At 41.3% G+C, this 20421-nt stretch overlaps 1 protein-coding gene and 1 pseudogene across 1 annotated transcript in view; both read right to left on the bottom strand.

Annotated features, from left to right (window-relative positions):
* LOC110350101 (oncostatin-M-specific receptor subunit beta-like) overlaps positions 1–20421 on the bottom strand; it is a 48562-nt gene that overhangs the window by 13937 nt on the left and 14204 nt on the right. The window contains 4 exon segments of the mRNA XM_087189324.1: positions 1109–1375; positions 4428–4599; positions 9595–9764; positions 17090–17175. Of these exon segments, the coding sequence (XP_087045450.1) occupies positions 1109–1375; positions 4428–4599; positions 9595–9764; positions 17090–17175 (695 nt within the window).
* LOC147824519 (lysine-rich coiled-coil protein 1-like) lies at positions 12151–17081 on the bottom strand (annotated as a pseudogene).

Below are 20421 nucleotides of genomic sequence, written 5' to 3'. Positions count from 1 at the left end.
TCAGACAGTCACCCTTCAGGCATCTCATCATTTTGGCCCCTTCCCTTTCCTGATTTTCTTGTAACTTCTCGGATACCATGGGTGAGATAGGTAGTCAATGTTGTGTAAGTGGTTGGCACTGTCCCTTTGACCCAGGATATGTCCTCGGTGCCTGGTGCTATTTCATTTTGTGTGTTACAGCTTGCAGAAAGCCCAGGGGATGTCAGAAAGTCAGACTTTGAGAACTGGCCAAACTCAGCAGCCGGGAGTCGAGTGATCCAAATACAAACACCTCAGAGACACCAGTCACTGCCTCTCCCAGGGCCACACTAAAAGGTACAGATGAACTAAGCATCCCAGAGGCTGGCATACTTGCTTTGGAAGGGAAGTTGGGAGGGAGCTGTCATAGACAGCTACCATCTAGAGGAATAGGAATTCCCCCACCATCTAGGGGAACAGGAATCTCAAGACAAAACCAGTGGGTCCCTAGTAGGCACAAAGAGACCCATAGGAAAATCAACATGTTTCCACTGCACTGATACAGCCCATAGAACTAATTTTCCACACACTTAATGGCCAGCACTTGCTAACTTCTACTGCATGCAGCAAGCACATAGGGGCCAGGCATTCTTTTTGTTCACTAATGCCCACAGCCAACATCATCATCCCATTGCACAGGGGTGGGAGGCACCTCAGACAAGCCAGGAAACTTGGCCAAGAGGATGGCTCAGCTAGGGGAAGATGTGAACCTGGGTCTTCCAGGCCACTATCCTTGCTGCTTTTCTGTGGTCAGCTGACCTGCAGCCCCTGCCCTCCCTGCATGGGCTTAAGATAATTCCATCATGGCTGAGGCAAAGCAAAATATTATCTCAGTGGTCTAGGACTTGACCTGAACTCTCTCCTTTAATATTGATTCTTTCTAGCAATCAAATTGTTAGTAAGGGCAAGAAAACAACAGGAAATCTCAAGTATTGCTTCAGGACATCATCGTGAGAATCTTTCCTAGAAGATGTGGGAAACAGAAAATCAAATGCATGCATAGCAATGATTTCTTGTTTTCTGGAAAAGGAGATTCAACATATTCCATAGGAGATAAGAAGAGAGATAGGCAGAACAGCTGCACACTTACTTGACACAAAGAGAACAGTGCCATCCTTAATTGTATAATTCACTGCACAGTAGATATTTGTCCCTCCTTCCCTAATGAAAGGAACATTATTCAACTTGAATGTGAATATATTCAAATAAAGTTGTTCTCCATGAATCAGTTCACGATCCAAATAGCAGGATATGTTTTGATTTATTCCAGAATTGTAACAAAACGTGACATTGGAGCCTTCTTCCACCAGCTTATCTCTAGGGAATATCAAGTCAGTATTCTGTTCAGGAGTGTGGGCTGCCAGACAAAATAAGCGTGGTTAGAATCTCACTCAGAATTGAAGGAAACCCTCCTCCCCACTTCTCCCTCTGAAGATAACCTTTATCTCCCTTCTAGAGCAAGCAGCAGCTTCCATTTCTACACCAAACCTCTACCCTTTGGTGCGGGCAAAGCCATCCTTCCCAACATAGATCTATTGTCACAAGAATGAATACCACTGTTGTTGCTTTACTGCCAGAGGTAGCACCATTACTAGCATCACTGCAGATGGTTGCACCAGTCGACAGAGTCCAGGTCATGTGTGAGGCCCTATGTTGAGAGGTTGTGTACATTACCTCATGTCCGTCCTTAGAACGGTACAAGTAGATACTCTGCGGCTGTTTGCCCAGCTACTCAGTGGCAAAGCTAAATTTGGGTCTGTTAGGTCTACCCAGATCCTGAGCCATATGTTCCTCATCATCTCTCCACTCTCCTGTCAATTACATCTTAATGCCTTCTAGAAATGCCAGTCACTCCAATCTCATTTCTTCCTTCTGCTACAGTCCCTCCTACTGTATGGCTCACTGGCATTTCAAACTGTGCAGGCTCTCCCTATGAAGGAAACTCATCATCTTCCCTATACCCTCTTCTTGTCTTCTTCTCCAGCATCTCCTGCTACCTGGCCTCCATGAAGAAGCTCCCCATGCTTGGTGCTCAGTCACCACACTTGCTCACTCCTCAGTCCAACCCAGTCTGGCTGCCCATGTGCCTGGCCATTGAAAACTGTCATTACTGTCCTCACCTGTTTTTATCACCCTTTTTAAGGTTCCTGATGATGCTGTTATGCAATTTTAGGTGAGAATCTGTGCTTTAGGGATTATTTGTTATGCTTTATATTTAAAGTAACCCCCAAAGCCTCAAGTGTTTCGAAGGTGACTGGATTATAGGCCCTTTATGGCTGACTTGGTGTCGGGGGGTTCTGTTGGGTTTGTCTCCCTCCCTGGATCCTCCCTTCACTGTCTACTTCGTGACTGCTACCATGTGAGCAGCTCTCTCCTGCCAAACCCTTGCAACATGCAGCCTCTGTATGGAGCCCACTGACCATGCAAGGGCTGAACCTCCTAAAATGTGAGCCAAAGTAAACCTCTCCTTCCTGAGTTGTGAATGTTGAGTATTTCGTCTGAGCAACAAGGAAGGTGATCAAGACAGGTTAGGAATAATCAGGGTTTCCATTGATTCTTGTATTAGTTTGGGGGCTATAATTTTCAGCAATGCACTCCATTTCATCAAAGCTGTTTATAATGTGGTTGTTTCTCTCTTACTATCTTTTTAATCTCTATTTTTTTTTTCTTGAGATGTGTCCCTCTTTCAGCAGTAGGATGTAATCGTTAAGGGGCTGACCTCTAGGCTGGGTTTTCTAGGCTAATCCTGGCTCCATTATTTTCTGGGCTAATTCTGGCTTGATCACCTCCATGGGCTCTTTAACCTTCCTAGGCCTCAATTTCCTCATTGCTGAAGTAGAGATAAGAATAAAGTATATTTCGTAGAGCTGATAGGAGGATGAAATTAATGTCTGATGCTTAAAATGGTAGAATATGGATTCAGTTACTTCAGTGTTATTAATTTATACACTAAACTACTCACATCAATAGGTTACCAGTGTTTGAGCTACTAGATTTACATAAATGCTTAAAAAAAGAATGATTCTATAGGTAGAATTTCAGATAAACCGGCAGGGCATATAGTGAGACAGACACATGCCATTGCTCTAGAACTGGGCCTATAGCTTAATTAAAGCTTGAGAAGCTACTGAAAAACCCACTTGAAATTTTAATTACAACAAAATTAAATTATCAAAATGAGGAACATTTAAGTCATATTTGTTAACAAGTTCATTATAAATGCTTTTATTTGTTATACTGGTCCTTCTCTCTAGCCTTGGGACTGGTAAACTATGGCCTCTGGGACCATTGAAGCCCATCATCTGCATTTGTAAATAATGTTTTATTGGAACACAATCACTCTTATTTGTCTACATATTGTTTATGGCTATTTTCAAAAGGCAGAGGTATGCACCACAATCACAACAGAGGCTTCTGGGACCTTTACAGAAAATGATTCCCTATCTCTACTTCAGATGTATACACATTTTGTATTATTTTAGTGAAAACATACAGGGTGTTGACAAAAGGGTTAAATTCTCAGCACCCAAACTGCTTTGATAACACACTTCTGCCCAGCAAGTAGTGGACAGTCATGAGGCACCGAACTAATGAGGACAAACAACAGCACAAAATAGAAGTAAATACAAATATTATCCTTCCCTCACCAGAGCTAATGTCATCTCTTTCTCAAAAATGTGAAAGCATATCTTATCTAAGTCTTTATCTTACCCATGCCTTATCTATGTTCTTATCTAAGTATGAAGGGCTGTTGTGAAGCCTGAGTGAGAACTTAACACTTTGTGACTCTAGTACACAACTTTAAGCACAGTACACGTATTCCTAAAGGGCCAGCGAAATCAAGGGTCCTGGAAGAAGCGTTTCTGAGATATCCACTGCCCAGGCCCCTTTCCCCACGTCTTCCCCCTTATGAAGACACCAGTCTCCCACCCTCACAGTGCAATTCCTCTCTTGAAAACGTGCCCACTGTCCTGTTCAACAGGGTATTCCAATATGAATAAACTCTTGCCTTTCCCATATTCCTTGAATACTGAAAAATTCCTTTAATGCCCTCACCACTGGCCCTGCATATCCACTGTCTGGCATGACAGTTATATAAGGTTTATGGCCTGCCTTGGTCCCTGAGCATTGTGTAATAAACATACTGCACATATTTGGAAAATGAGTAAGGAATTGTCTGAACTGTGTAATTATCTCAATAACTAGGTTCAAAGGGAAAACCTCAGATATCCATCTCCATGGGACAAGTTTTACATTCTTTTTTTTTTCTTAGTTCCAACACGAGCAAAAGGAAAATGATGTCAGCTGTCTGCCTAAGATTCCTCAGAGAGAAATTCCACAGTGTAACTACTCACACCTTGATAATAATAGTTAAACCTGCTCATTCTAGGAACCTTTTCATTTCTTACCATGAACTTCCTCCCATGGGCTCCAGTTGCTTGAGAAACTCAGCTCAGGGAACCTGGCATCATCCACTGTACTCTTCATTCTTACAAAGTGTGTTGCACATTCCAAAGGGAGCTCGGATTCCCAGGACCATTGCAAAACTTGGTTCCTCTTCACAGTGGTGCTGTAATTACCCTAAAAGTAAAGGAAGTATTTGGAAAAATGTAGCCATCCTGTCCTGTAAATTAGCTCAATCTGACTTACCCCAAAGCACAATCTTAAACCCCACTGCAATCCAGCAGACATACAAGTGAAGTCCATTCTAACCAGCCAATCCTCCATTCTCTGATATCTCAACAGTTGGGCAGCTATGGCCTCCTGCTTCTTGAAAACTAAGGTCTTTGTCCTCATGGTCCTCTAAGTCCAGGAGGCTCATGTGGAACAAATGTAAACAGAAGCCACTGAGGTCTTGGGAGAAACGATCAGGGACAGAAATGTTGACAGTTGTAGTCACAGAGAATATGCTCAGAAAATTCCTGAAAGCTAGAGACTTCATTGAATCATCCTTTAAAAAATAAGGAAGGTTGATAGGTAATTTAAAATATTAATATATTGTAGGGTCTGATCAGATTGGCCACATGTCCTGAGAAAAAGCAGTCCTTTATGGAACTGTGGGAGTTCCAGTCTCCAGAACTCAGCGTAAGGCTCTCCACATCTCTTATGGTTTTCTATCTCTTTCTGTTTCAGATATGGAAGCCACATGGACTATGCCCATCCCTTGAGCTCCGTATGTCAAAACATAGGTCCTGGAGGTCTTAATGACATAGAATGTCTTACTCTTCTTGGGAAGCCTGTCCAGGGGGAACTGAAATTTGGTCTTTTGGTATAGCTATTGATCTTCATCTTTGTTAGACACTGGCATTTCCATTTTCTAATACAATAGGATCTCATGGCTTCATTACATCTTACCTTGCCATTCAAGGCCCACTACAATTTGCTTCCTCCAATCTCTCCCTTATAGGAATCTTCTCTCTGGCCCTACTGGTCTACCTGACACATTTAGAATTTGCCTCATACTTTCACTCCTGGCTCAATTCCCCAACTCCCCCTGCACTGGGAGTTTGTTCCATCTTTGAATGCCAGACCACACCCCAGTTCCTTCATGAAACTGTCTGTTGGTTTTGTTGTGTTAGGGATGGTATCCATAGCTTCATGCAGACTGAGCTACATCCCCAGCCCTCATGCACCCATGATGGGCAAATACACAAACAGCTGTATTGTAAATGAGGGACATGCTTGCAGGTCACTGCCCTGGTGCCAGCTTTTGCTCTTTCCCGAGCTCCTCCCATCTCCATCTCCCCCGAAGCCCTCCTATATAGTGTGCTTAGTTGTTGGTATTGATCTTATTCTACCATGTCCTCAAAAGAGCTGAGACTGGGGGTCCCTCTTCTTCATGTCTCCCAGTGGTGCAGGCACTCATTTTCTTCCTTGTGCCTCCTCCAGGCCTCCTGCTTTCTGCAGCTAGGAGATGGAAATGGAGACCGCAAACATCTTACACTTCCCAGGGGAAATTGAGTCTTTCACAGGGGAAACCAAGGGCAAGTGGTAAGTTCTCAGTGAATGGGGTCAGGGGGTGGTGTAACCCACATGTCACCTCCTGGAGGTGGCAACTTAAGGCCTTCCCCTTGTCCCTGCAAGATCCCATTTTGTCTTTCTGTTTGTTTGTTTTTTATGGTGATAACTAAGAATTGATCCTGAGGCCTTCTGACTGAACAACATCCCTAACCTCATTTTATCTTTTATTTGGAATCAGGGTTTCCCTAAGTCACCAAGTTGTTCCTGCAGACAGTTTCAAACTTGTGATCCTCCTGCCTCAGCCTCCTATAGTGTTGAGATTACAGGCATGTGCCACCACACCTAGCTTTAAGTCTGAAATTTAAATTGTGTCCATGGAAAATGAACAGACACCTAGAATAAAAACACCTCTGTCCAGTGTGGTGCCATTTAATTGTACATATCCCTTTCACCCTATGCAGAATGTGATGTTTTCAAATGCTTATATTTTATTTCAACTTACTGTATAACTTTATTCTTAGGTCACAAGACATACTTCTATCTAAAAACAAATATCAAACACACTAAAAAGAAAATTTTAAAACTACATCATGAACTACAAATGCCAACACACCACAGACTAGATTTTCCTGCTGCATCTCCCTCAAATTCAGCCCCTTCTGTGTCCCTCCCATCCCTGCTGGACCCAACTGTACAGCCAGCTTCCTAGCAGCCACTTCTGCTGCTCCCGGTCTCCTGGCTGCTCTCCCTTGAGTGCTCTTGAGTGGGATTTCAAAGACTTCTAATCAGACTGTGCCACTTCCCTGCTTCTCACTGCTCTTGAGATAAAAATAGCAAAACCTGAGCATGCTCCCGATGGCCTTGTGTGGTCTGGCCCATGTCTGTCTGTCCAAGCCTCTCCCCACATTCTGGGATATCTCATACAACATGCTCCTTCAGGCCTGCAGCTCACACCACTCTCCCTCAGGGCCCCTATCACACGTGACAGGTTCTCCCACACCTCTACTCCACCTTCCCTGCTAAGTTAACTTCCAGTCCTCCTTTACATTTTGATTCAAACAACTCATCATACAAATGTGGGTGAGTGTAGGGTCTCACCCTAAACACACAGCACCTGGCCAGTGACCTGCACACACATCCTCATTTAGAATACTCTATTTGTGTGTTTTCCCCTCAGCACTTTCCCTGCGCCTTGCACAATGCCAGCCTGGACCACAGTCTCAGATCAGTCACTCATGAATAGCAGTGGGCTGTTTCTCCCAGATGCTCTATGTGTGGATTGTGTCTAACCTCATCTTGTGCCTTCGCTCTTTAAAGCCTTGTAAATGAAAGAGATAAAAGTTTCTTTGAATACATCAATTCAGTGAGTTTTAAAAGAAAAAAATGTAATGCCTTCCCTTTGGGGCATTTTCAATAGTTGAAGTGGCAAGTTTAATTAGGCCCTTATGGACACTAGCAAGTAACAGGAAACTTGCACACACATTAACATAGAAGTCTAACTGGGGTTACTGATTCATTGCGGAGGCATGAGCTCCTAGGCCTAAAATGACTCATGCTCCTGGCCTCCTTCCAAATTAAGCTGTTTGTCTGCCTTCCCTGCTGTTGACAAAACCCTTCAGCAAATGGCTGGAAGGGACAGGCAGATTCACCAAGCTCTGTGTGGCCAGCACTGTCCATAAGTTGGCCCTGCTCCAGCTGCAAGAATCACAATGCTTTTCCTCTGGTTTGTTTCAGAACACAGCGATCTGAGACAGGAACTGGAAACCGCCCTCAATAGGAGTGAAGGTGTCCTGCCACACGTGCCCCACCAGGGACTCCTTGTGAACACGAGCCTACTGGTGGGATAGAATCTTTGGTCTCTCCTCAAATTCAGACCTGAGAGGGTCAGATAAGGGTCTCTCATGGAACAGCCATGCTGTGGACATGTGGTCACCGCTGGCCTGGGGAGGCTGCACTAGTCATCTTGCACCTCTGACCACGGGAGTGAAGAATGCTAGTGCTCTGCCTCTGTCACCTTAAGTCACACAGCAAAGCTCTCTGTGCCTTGGTTTTCTCCTCTGTTGCAGGCAAACTCTACTCTTAAGGATCTTGAGCCCTGGTAAGTGACTGAACTAACTTCCACAACTGCTTTCCTTTGCAAAGAAGCTATCCCATGCTTCTAATATGAAAACAGATACAATAAAGGGATCCATGTTGCCAATGGAAAACACTACTTTCTCTAACATCAAAACAGATATGATTTGCCTGTTAGAAAAATATGGAATAGGATCCAGCTGATCTATGGTTGATGTTGGCTTTGCTAATGGTGTTAAGTACTAGTTTTGCAAAATTCCTCCAGCAGCCCCTTGTCCCAATTTTTTTTTTCCTGGCCATTCTTAGCCTTAATAAGATCTTTTCTTAGGGTTTCCTCGGCCCAAATTTCTCACCAGTTTATCCATCAAAAATAGAAAAATTGGCCTGCTTAACATGAGGTGGGATGGCGGAAAGATGAAAGTGCTGATGGTAGGAAGGGAACAGCGACACATGAGCGTTGCTATTTTATAATCAGGATGCTGAACAGTTCTCATTGTGGGAAACTGTCTGTGAGCAGCTGGATTATAGACCTCGTATGAATCCTAAGTGGAATCAAAATTTTATTTCCTACACGCCACTTTGCTCAGATTTGAAATGCACAGACAGGCAACTGAAGATTTAGCATTGGTAACCTTTTGGCTTTACTAAAGAGGTAACTTGCTAGATCCCTCTGCCCAGGGGCTCCACTGCCCGAGAGAAGGCAGGTGTCCTAACGGAGTCCCTGAAACAGTCCTGTGCTCTCTTACCTGCAGAAGAATTCTCAGGTCCCTTCAATGAGAAACATTCCAATGTCCTTCACTTTCCTGTGACAATGACTCACCCTTATGTGTACGAATTATTCCCTAGACCAGCAATGGTAGTGTATAAAACCCAAGATACCCCAGTGCACCAGAAGGGAAGTGTCACGAGACGCCACCATGAAGCAAGATGAGTGAAAATTCACTCCAAATCATTCAAATTGAAAAGGATTGATATTAAAGATTTTTATAATTGAATTATTTGGGCAGAAAACCCACCTGTGTGGAAACAAAAGAGCCCTAAGTTACTTTCCAACAGACCCATGGAGAGCCTTTGCTGTCTAGAACATAAAGTGCTGGGACTTACTCTGCCCTGCCTGTCAGCACAGTGGAAGTAATGAAAATGACAGGAACTTTGGCTGGCAAGAAAAATGTTGCCAAATTATTATAACATATTTAGAAAAATCTCTGGTGGACAGAGAAGAAATCGAGAAAAAGAATGAGACAGCTGATCTTCGTGGATCTCAGGAATTCAATATTCACAAACCCTCTTAGAGGACAGAGAAGAACTAAGAAAATAGTCTGTTTTCTTACACATTCCATCATTCCAAAGTGGTCATATTACATTGTCCTGGATATTCCCTGAAGTTAAAAAAAAAAAGCAAACTTCTTTCAAAAAAGTGTTTTGAGCTTCTAATGTGTTTGCATAATGGAATTTTTTGGATCTTATAAAACACAAATCACAGCATGAGAAAAGGTTTATGTTTTTTGTTTTTAATATTGAGCCAAAAAAAAAAAATCTTACCATCCAGATGACTTTGGATGTTTCAAATCTACTGATCTCTATTTGAAATATCATTTGTAATTCCTGGTAAGGAAGCTTGTGGACAGTCCATTGTAAATGCAAATGCTGAAGTGTAGAATTGATGGAAATGTGAAGTGATTCAGGAGTCAATGGTAAACGCTCAGGCAAGACTGAAAGACCGAAAAGAGGTGTAAAATAACTTAACAGGATCCTGTGAATAGTCACAGAACATTAAACTGTTCAATCTCATCACTGTTTAACTTTGGAAAATATTGCTCATATGTACATCCTAGAAATAGATAACTTGCAAAGCTGGAAAGAAATTTAGAAATTATTTTGTGGAGCAGGAAATTAAAAGCTTCATGAATTAAATGATTTGCTTAACAATACACAGCAAATTAATAAACTGGTACACAAACAAAAGAAGAGGAGTTTTTACTGATAAATCTAATTAGTTTAAAATTCACAACAGGGCTAAAGAAAGAAGTTATTTTGCTATAAACATCATATTCTAGAAATAAAAAATGGAAATTTCCTCCCTGTTTTTATGGTACTTAAAACTGAATCCAGGACCTTGTGTGTGGTAGGCAAGTTAACACTGAGCTCCTTCCTAGCCTTTTGGTAAAAAAAAAACATGTTTATTTGAGATGGGTCTCATAAATTGCCCAAACTGGCCTCAAAATTGCAATCTCCTGACTCAGCTTCCCAAGCAGCTAGGAAAAAAGTCCGCTACCACACCTGGCAACATTTTCTTTTATGACAGGCAATATTTCATAATTTTAAAAAAGCTATGTAGTGGGGGGATATCTTTTCTCCAGACATGATCACTTGTCTTTCAGGTTTCTGAAAATTTACTGAAATCTGGGTGGAATTAGCAATATACTAGGCATTTAATGCGAAACAAAGATACTTGTGACAAAGTTCCTACCTCAAAGAAGGAACCCAGTTGGAGAGGCACAACAAACTCATATGAAATAAATGGAAATTGCAAGTTTAGAGTAGTTAGTGCTGGGATGGAGTCTGGAAAATAGGAATTCAAACATGAGGCAGGAGGACTGCAGCAAATTCGAGGCCAGCCTGGTATATATAGTGACTTCATGGTTAGCCTGAACTACATATAAGACTTTGTCTCAAAAAACAAACAACAACAAATGCCCAAAACAATAACAACAACAGCAAAACATTAATAGATTTGTGTAGATCATTAATCTTGGGAAGTGGCTCTCAGGTCTTCTGCCCTTATTTCCTTCCTTCCTTCCATGGTGGGGTTTTCCTGTTACCCACGCTGTTCTTGAGGTCCTGGAATCAAGTGTTCCTCCCATCTCATCCTCCTGAATACCAGCGGAATTCTGCTGAGAAGCATCTCACTGCACTGCACAGGCTGGCTGTTTCCAAGCCATCAGTGGCATCACTGCCAGTGACCAGACACAAAGCCATAAGCCATATACTCTGCCATTAGAGAGAAGATTGGTGCTGAGGAAGCCACTGCTGATTCTTAGAGAAGAATAAATCATGACTTTCCACTTTGCAGTAAGCAACATCATAACAATTTGAAAGGAACTGCGTATTACTGATTCATCAATTTCAATTGTTGGACTGAGGGTATCCAAAGTAAACTGAGAATGATGCAAAGGTTTGTAAAAGATAAAGAATGCATTGATAAAATCGGGTGGTGTCTGATGACTCATAATATAACAAATATCATCTCCTGAGCACTCATTTTTTTACCTCATTGGAAATTTACTCTAACAATTAAAAACCTTCTGGTACTAAGTTTTAAAGGTCAGAAAATATATCTTTTTGACAACAAAAATGAAAGCAATCTCCAATGCTGAAAAATGTTCTCATTGCCGGTAGACACAAGCTTGTTTTTTTCACAGGGAAGTAAAAACAACAAGAAAAATACCAGGCATGAGTTATTTAGCAGGCACAGTGGTAGCTGCTTTACTTATGCTGTTTCATGCAATACTCAGTATGAAACTATAAGACAGTAATTTTTATAGGTAAAGAAATTGAAGCTCAATGAGGTTAAATAGCTGTACACAAAGATTTACAGTATGAGATGTAAATAGTGGTCTCTTTAATACTAAAGTCTTGTTCCTCTTTGTATCATTGTCCCCTAAATGTTAAGACAGGAACAGATATCCAGTCAAATGTCTCACAGAATTCAATGTCTGAGACAAATGTTTTTTCATGGCTTCAATAATGTCCTGTGAAGATCAGGATACAGATATGTGGATGGAGCCGCATAAGTCTAGGATACAAGATAAGCATGAAGTTCTTTGTGTTACTGGTCTCCATGGTAAATGGCTTCAAATTCAGATAAGGTATCACCCTCAGAATGAGGAAGAAAATTTCAGACAACTCATTCTACGGAAGAGATTAATGAAAGTATTTGTAAAATGAAAGACATTAGCCTTTGACAGCTACCTGCACAGAACTTTACCCATGTCCCTCGTGATATTTTATAAATCCCATGCTGCGGAGGGTGACAGTGCTACATGTGGACTCCTGGACCTTGGATTTGGCACTGAGTTCTTAAATATGTCCCTAGAACATGAGCAACAGAAGATAAATTGAACTTCATTGAAAGTAAAAGCTTCTATGCATCTAGAGAGCATTTTCAAAAAAAGTAAAAAGATAACGTATGGAATGGGAAGAAACTTTGCAAACCATGTATTTGATAATTTTCTGGTATCCAGACTATATAAAGGACATTATAAATTAGCAACAGAAAAACAAAGGATTCAACTTAAAAATAAGCATATGACTCGAATGGACATTTCTCCAGATATGGTACAGAAATGGCCAACTAGTACATGGAACGATACTCTACACCTCTCTGTCTCTGTCTCTCTTCACACACACACACACACACACACACATCATCATCATCATCATCATCATCATCATCATCATCATCATTTCCACCATGATACCATCTGCTATGAGGGGAAACAAATAGGGATGCCTGATTCTGGACTTTTGGCTTTCAACCTGTGAACTAAATAAACCTCTTTTCTTCAAAATGTACCCAGCTTTAGATATTTTGCTTTAGCAACATAAAATAAACTAATACAAACAGATTTTTAAAAACATACTGAAACTTGCAACCCATTTTATGTTTTAAATACATAAGTTATTTGTTAAAACCTATAAAAGTAAAACAAAGATGTTAAGTCATTATTTCTGGATGTTACAATTGAGTGGTTTTTAATATTTTCTTTGTACTTTTCTGTATTTGATAAATATTCTTTGGAAATATGTGCTAGTTTCAGATCCACACAATATATTATATTTAAAAAACAATATTCTAAGAGATCTGGATCACTAGGCTCTAATCATAATTCAGAATGCATCACTCTCTGGCTTTCCTCACACTTGCTTGGAGCACTCACCGCAGCTGCTGTAATGGGCTTTTCCTGTGTTTGTCTCCCATGGCTTGTGACATAAACAGAGGTGTGACCAAGTCTTAATTCAGCTCAGGAAAACCAATACTAATAACAGACTGGTTGCAGGATAGCGTTCTGTGACTGGTTGCTGAATGAATGAGTCAACTATTGATATCAACTTTATTTATAGAATGCCTAGAAAGTTACAAAGCATTGCTTTTGGAAAAAAAGGAGCTCTTTTACACATGCTGTCAGCAAGTGTTGAATGACTCAGGTAAACTGAATAATATTAGTTGGAAATAATTTGGTCAAAAGCAATAAAATGCCGAGGTAAAGGCAGTGAGAGAAAAGGGATCAAAATGATGATTAAATCCAGGCTCATTATTTTGCAGACGAGAGAGGCAAGGTTAAAAGAAGGGATGACACTTTGCCAAGGGCTCACAGAGATGCTGGGCTCCCAGACAAGCTTCTCTGTCATCTTTCTGTGGTGTGGCCATGAAGCTCTGGCACCAGAAGCAGACATGGGCTTCATCAGAGACTCTTCTGCCACTTTTCTAACCTTGTCCTCTGACAAGCCCAACACTGTTTGAGGAGATAAACTTTGGTCCATTCGCAAGACCGTATACTATGCAGCACTTAAATATAATGTCATTTCCAGAAAAACATTTAATATCGAAGGGAACCATCCATCCATAAAATATCCACAGGATAGAGTATAATTTAACTTTTATTTTTGAAAAAACTACATATTTGCAACTTTGCATGCACACATACACACACCAAGGAAGATACATCAAAATGCTGCAGTTGTGGTTTCTGGCTGATGGAAACAAGTACCTAGAGTTAACTGAACAGACTCTTGGCTCTGTCTCATTGGCTAAATCGGGTTATTTGAAACAGATCCTTAGACCCAAACCCAGCAGGTCGACTGAGTGGTAACCTACCTACTCTGAGTGAAATTTTAGTTAAGTACTCCATCAAATACAACAGAAATCAAAACAAGGAATCCAAACAGCAGCACTCCAGGTGAAGATAAAGACAGGATTGCTTACTAAAGAAGCTTTGCTTAGCAGAAAAGGTGAAAGCAGAAACAAAGACTGGTTGATAGGAAAATAGGGAAACGCAGGTCTGATCTCAAGGAAAGAAGCCGAGAGGGCAAGCAGGAGAGTCTGTCTGAGAGCAGAGCACTGTACCATGGAATGCATGATCAGATAATGAGCCTGCACTAGGGAAGGAGCTGCAGCAAAATCTTGTTGGGAACCCCTGGTGGAGAACCTGGACGGGCTGGAGGGCTTGTGTTGGCATCAGGACCTTTGGCAGGGCTGGGATGTTCTTTTATTTTTTTTTATTAGTAAAACACTTTCTTAAAAACATTTCCAGAATATAAACTGATTTTATACCAACTCTGAAACTTTTAAAACTGTATGTAACGTAAGTTATTATAATTTATTTTCCACTTTCCAACCTAGAAAATACACTGCAAATTAACAAGAGGAAAAAATATCTAAATTGCTTCATAGAGAAAACCAATGAACAAAAAAAATTGACTCAAAGCTAAAATGAATCCAATCAAGAAATAGATTCTGAAAAGCCTATTAATCTTCCAATTTAAAATGTATTATTTCCCTAGGGAAAATAATTCCAGCATCATAGTGATTTGAATAAACCTGAGTTACTCTCCTAAAGGGAAATAATATAAATGTAATAATGCTTTTAGAAAATGAGGGAAAGTAATTTCCGTGTTGGAAAGCAGGCACACTAAATACTTTATGTCCACTTAGCCTTTGTTAGAAATTAAAGTACCTATTCACATAAGTGATATGAGCACAAATATCATAAAACTGAGCTCCTCAGCTATTTTTTTTTCAATTTAGCTTTAGGAGAACCCACTAAAGAGCTTCAAAATCAAGGATAGACTGGTCCCAAGCATTTCTTCCTCTGTCCTTTCTTTTCTTGGTTCTTTTTCTCCTTTCTACACTTTTGGGCCTCTTTCTTAGAGGTTACATCTCAGCTTTTTTTCTCCCTTTGATGCTTAAGTTTTTCTGTACTGAGGTGTGCAGTCTGTTTCCGCCTCTGTTTGCTTTCTTTGAATGCTCTAGTGTTCCTCTAAATCCACTTCCTCAGAAACTCTTCTCCTCTAGTGGCTGGGCCACTCCTCCTTTGGTTTTTCCCTGCCTTCTCCTGGGTGCTGCTTTCTCTTCCGATGACTGGCTTGACGGGCCCTCGTCCTGTTTCTGAGGAGAGGTGCTTCGGCTCTCCCAATTCTATACTGGACGAACTGTGATTATATTATTGCTAGATATGGTTCAAGGGCACTGGTTTTTCTGAGAAACAGTAACTCAGAGACTCCAGTCTGTGCCTGCTGTCATGAGCTGGAAGCCACTGAGGTAACAGGTTTTCTGTATGTGAAACATTGCACAATCTTGGGTAGGTCTGGAGGGTTCCAGATGGGCGTCTTCTCATAGTCCTCTCATCTTTCAGATATAGGCCTGTGGCTCTAAGCCGCTGGTTTTCTGCACTTTAACATAATCTTCAAGGTCATCTTGAAAAGAGTCATATAACTTCTTTGAATGCCACATTAGGTTGACACAAAGTGATTCTTCTTGTCAGGCTGAGAACTTGGTGGAGAAATTTGATGGTACTTATCTAGTACTGGCTTCAGCTTTTCAACATGGACTTTCCCCAACATGGACTTGTTCCCTGTGCAACAACCAGGAAGCTAAAAATATTGATGCAGAGATCACAAAGTCTATTTTTGACAATACTATACTCCCATTCACCTCATAATGTGAAATCTTTTATTACTGAACTGTAGGAGTATTCCACAGATGCCTTTTATAAAAAGCATTTGTAAGAAGCTCCGTCTTTGTTAATTCAGTATGATATCTTCACTGAGGCAGGGGCTGGATCTATACCTTCTGTCTCAGTCCAGGCAAGGCTGCTGGTCGAAGGATACATGGCAGTGGAAATGGTAGAAAGGCAGGAATATCCACTGCAGCCACCACTGTCTTTGTTGCCAAGCACAGAATGTTCTTATTGTACCTGCTACCCACTCAGATCAATTGCAGCATGCTCAGATTTCAGCAGACAGGACAGACCGAGTGAGAGGTATACATGCAACTAATGCAAAATGCTACCTTTCAGCCCCAGATTATGGAAGAAATCAACAAGCTATGGTTTTTGAAAGAGCCATAAGAAATAGAATCTTCCCAGGTACCCTATGTAGAAAATAAATAAATCCAGATCTAAAGAATATTAGTCAGAGAATTGAGCAATTATCAGAGGCAAATTTCCTCCTTTCCCAAATACCTTTTCCTGGAGCTTTAGGAAAAAATGAGAAATACTATTCCTTGCTAACATTATTTTCCTGAATCTTTGGACAGAAATTGTGGATAATTCCTAAGTGCATATATCTATATTCTTTGTTACAAAGCAAGTACAGAAAAGAATAAACACAGAAAAAAAGAATAAACACAGAAAGAGGAAAATGTAAAGCTTTGTAAAATACAGATGAATGCATGAAAATTTATGAAATTTACCCTCTTCACAGGGTAGCGAAATGAAAAATATTATTTCTTTAACTATAAACAACATTTTAGCACTACCCTGAGAGACCTGACCGATTCTATTGGTTGTCAAAGTTTTGTTTCTTTCACTCATGCTTTATAAAGCTAACAGCTTCTCAATAAATGTGGCTCAGGGACATCACAACTTGTTCTGATCTAGCAGCCAAAACTAGTTTGGTATATTTCATATCTTTACTCAGCAAGGTATAGAAGGACCTCCTTCAGCAATGGCCTCGGTAAACTATATCAATCAGGAAGTTCTGGTGGTTTGGCTTACTGATAACTACGAAGATGACCCTGAACTGACCAGGAAGTCAGGCTTAAGGAGTGGCTTATTAAAATGCGCCATAAGGATGAAGGAGGTCAAGACTAAGGCAACTATCACTTAGAAGGATTCACATATCTCTTAATATGAGCTATTTGCCAAATCCAACTAATTCTCAAAAAAAAGAAAAGAATCATTTCACTTTTCTACAGAGCATAAACTACTTCACTCTTTCTCTATGTGATTTTTTCTTTATTCTTTCTGCTTCTTACCTTCACTCTGGCAAGTTCTCCAAGACAGCACTGCTAACAGGAATGCTGTTCGAAAGACTGCAAAGAAAGCCATGGGTTCTGGATTTCTGTAAAGATAAATTACAAAGAAGGGAATTTTTATTTAATTTTAACTTGGAGCCAACTGAGGTAGATGACGACATTCTTCTCCCCTCCCTGTTTTCACATCTCTTGTCATTTGACTGTGGAGGAAGAGTACATTTCCCTGCCACGAAACTTTCTTTGTTCCCTAAATGAAGCATAATTGATAGTGTGCCAGTTAGGAGCCTAAGCCTCGAGAGATCGTGCACGTTTCTGCTTGCTCTTTTTGTTTCCACCTCTGGCATGCAAAGAGCGTTTCTGGGCTACCCAGGGCACCATGGGAGAATGAGCAACGCAGGCACAGAACCAGCCTAGATCAGCCTGCAGCTGGCCAGCCCCAGCCAACAGTCACTGACCACAGAGGGAAGAGCCCTGAAGGCTTGCTGCTGTGTGCCACTGAGGCATGGAGGCTGTAGACACCAGACCAACTGATTCATTTTGACCAAGGAAATACTGGTAAAGAAGAGTCAGGCAGAGAAACAAGAGTTAAACATGAAAAGTGGACTCTCATTAGAAAGAGAACAAACAGCATACACTCCAAAGAGCTACTTCTAATTACTTGGTGGGGGAGTATCCTCATTCTTCCCCAACACGCTTACTAAAATTCTACCTAGAAGTTAGCATATTCTGTCAGGAGACAGTTTTTCACTGTTCAACATAATTTCTGGTTTTCTTTGCCTTCGAATGGAGTTATAAATTACAGCCCAAGGAGCACCACTGATTCATCAGGTATCTTGATAATGGGACAATTGGAGAGCACAGAGAATGAACCTGGGTGAGTTAAAAAAAGTGAATCTGGTTTTAATCTAATAAATGTGTTAGTCAGAGGAAATATTGAGTTTTACTTATATTCTTCAAACTCTGACTCAGCCAAGATTGGCAATAAAACAATTCATTGAGAGCCAGTTTTTACCTCTGTCCAGCCATGTGGATTTCATCAAAAGCTAGAAATTCCATGACCCAGGTCACGGTACAGCGTTGAACCCTCCTCATGTTCACACATCTCAGGATGCAAGGACCATAATGGGAAGGAAATCTCAACTCACAAATGCGGATGATTCAGAGAGTGATGCATGTTGCTAAATTAAGGTCCTTTACAATAGGACTATATAAATTCTTCTCCAAAATTTAGAATTTTCTCATTAAATCAAATATTTTACATGTTAAATAATTAAGCAAGTCACAGAAATAGAAATATTTAAAACTAAAACTCAAAAGCCACCTACCATTTAAGGGTAAGCAGAAATTAAAAGAATAAATTGTTAGGTAAACTGAAATATATGCATGTTTGCAAAAGACTATGGCTTGGGTACAAGAGAGTCTTCAGTAATCCTCAGGGTAGTCTTGTCGAGTTCCTATCTATTGCAGTTTGGATCTGGAATGTCCCACAAAACTCCCACGCACTGAGAGACAAGGCTTTTGGAGGGTGATTGGATAGTGAGGGCTGTTACTCATCAGTGGTGAGTTCAGTGGCTGAGTGTGCTGTTGGGAGGTGGGGTCTGGTGACAAGACATGGGCAACTGGGGGTGTGACCTGGAAGGGCAGAGCTCCTTCCCTGACTCCGCCTTCACTCTCTGCTCTTAGCTACCTTGACATGAGCACCTTTCCTCTATCAGGCCCTTACACTAGGGTTGTTTCTGCCCTGGAGCCAGCCAACCATGGGCTGAAAATATGAGCCGAAATAAAGCTCTCCTCCTTTAAATTGTGGGTGTTGGGTACTGTGTCCTAGTGATGAGGAAAGTAACAGAGACACCACCTTCCCACTGCCTCCCATCCCTGCTGGGTTGTGAATCCTGGGAGATTAGCTCCAGCAGCCATGCAGATTTTCTGTTTCTTCCCTCATCTGCTCTCATGTGAGCCATTTTGTACTTTAGCAGATGACAATCCCCACACAGTGGTCACTGCCTGCACATAAGCAAAGTGACTACAGCAGAGTGACCCCTTTAGCCAAAGTTTTTACTCCTTTTTTTTTGGTAACAGGGATCAAACTTGGGACCTTTCACTTGCAAGGCAGGTGGCAGAACCACTGAGCTAAATCCCCGGCCCAGCTTTTACTTTTCTTAGTTTTGATTACCTATGATCAACCAAGGTCTGAAGATATGAAAGAGGAAATTCTAGAAATAAATAATTTATGTTTTAAATAACTTATCATGTAATTGTTCAGTTTCCTTATGGTTATTAATGTCTTACTGTGCTTAACTTACAAATTAAACTTTATCATAGGTATATAAGTATGGTGCAGGAAAAGCCTTGCTATATGTAGGGCTTGGTACCACCTTTGGTATTGAGCATCTTGGGATGTGGTCCTAGGAGATAAGAGGGAGCTATTGTATTTCCAGCAGTGTGACTGCACAAATGCCACCCTCAGCATTTTAGGCCACATACAATTTAAGGACATTGGGCAGAAGGGATGCAAGTCCTAGATGTTGTCTGAGCACCTGTTAAGATCAATGAAATTCCTTAGAACATGTAGAATGGGAGCTGGCAGTTGGAAGAACATGCTAGAGATACTGTGGAACCATTTCTCAGAAACACCATAGGATGTAATCCCGGCACTCAAAAGACAGAGGTAAGAGGATCACTGCAAGTTCCAGTCCAGCCTGGGCTACATAGTGAGACCCTGTCTCAAAAAACAAAGGAGAGGGGCCGGGGATTTAGCTCAGTGGTGCCGCTGCCTGCCTTGCAAGTGCAAGGTCCTGAGTTCTATCCCCAGTACCAAAAAAAAAAAAAGAATAAGAAAAAGAGAGAAAGATGAAAGGAAGGAAGGGGGAGAGAGAGAGAAAGAGAGAGAGAGACCACAAGCCCTCAAAGTCAGCACCATCTGTTGCAGCAAATCACCCTGAAGTTACAATACTCTGAATGTGCCACCTTTTTCCTCAGGGGATCTAATTTTGAAAACCTGGAGGTGACAAAGCAGCCACACAGAGACCCTGAAGTGGCAGAGTGCCAATATGAAGAAACAACTAGAAGGCAGGTGTGGCTGGAGGGGAGTGAGTCAGAAGAACAGCTCGGGCTGTGAGAGAGTGAAGGGGTAAGAGCAAAGTGGGCCCAGACTGGCATGGCTGGGGCTTTGTCTGAGTAAGATGGGAGCTACAGGAGGATTTCCCAGAGACAGTGCATGGGTTGACTTATGTGGAGGAAACACTGAAATAAAGAGAGACAGAAGGGTCCAGAATGGAAGGAGAGGAGGAGATTAAGGCATCAGAGTGATAGTCCATGTGAGAAAGGGGGGC

Source organism: Heterocephalus glaber, unplaced genomic scaffold (genome assembly GCF_053883595.1).
Source record: "Heterocephalus glaber isolate CG9 unplaced genomic scaffold, H.glaber_assembly_v1.0 deba00001538, whole genome shotgun sequence".
Lineage (NCBI taxonomy): Eukaryota > Metazoa > Chordata > Mammalia > Rodentia > Bathyergidae > Heterocephalus > Heterocephalus glaber.
Note: the sequence above shows the minus strand (reverse complement) of the source record. Positions and strands in the feature narration are given on the sequence as shown.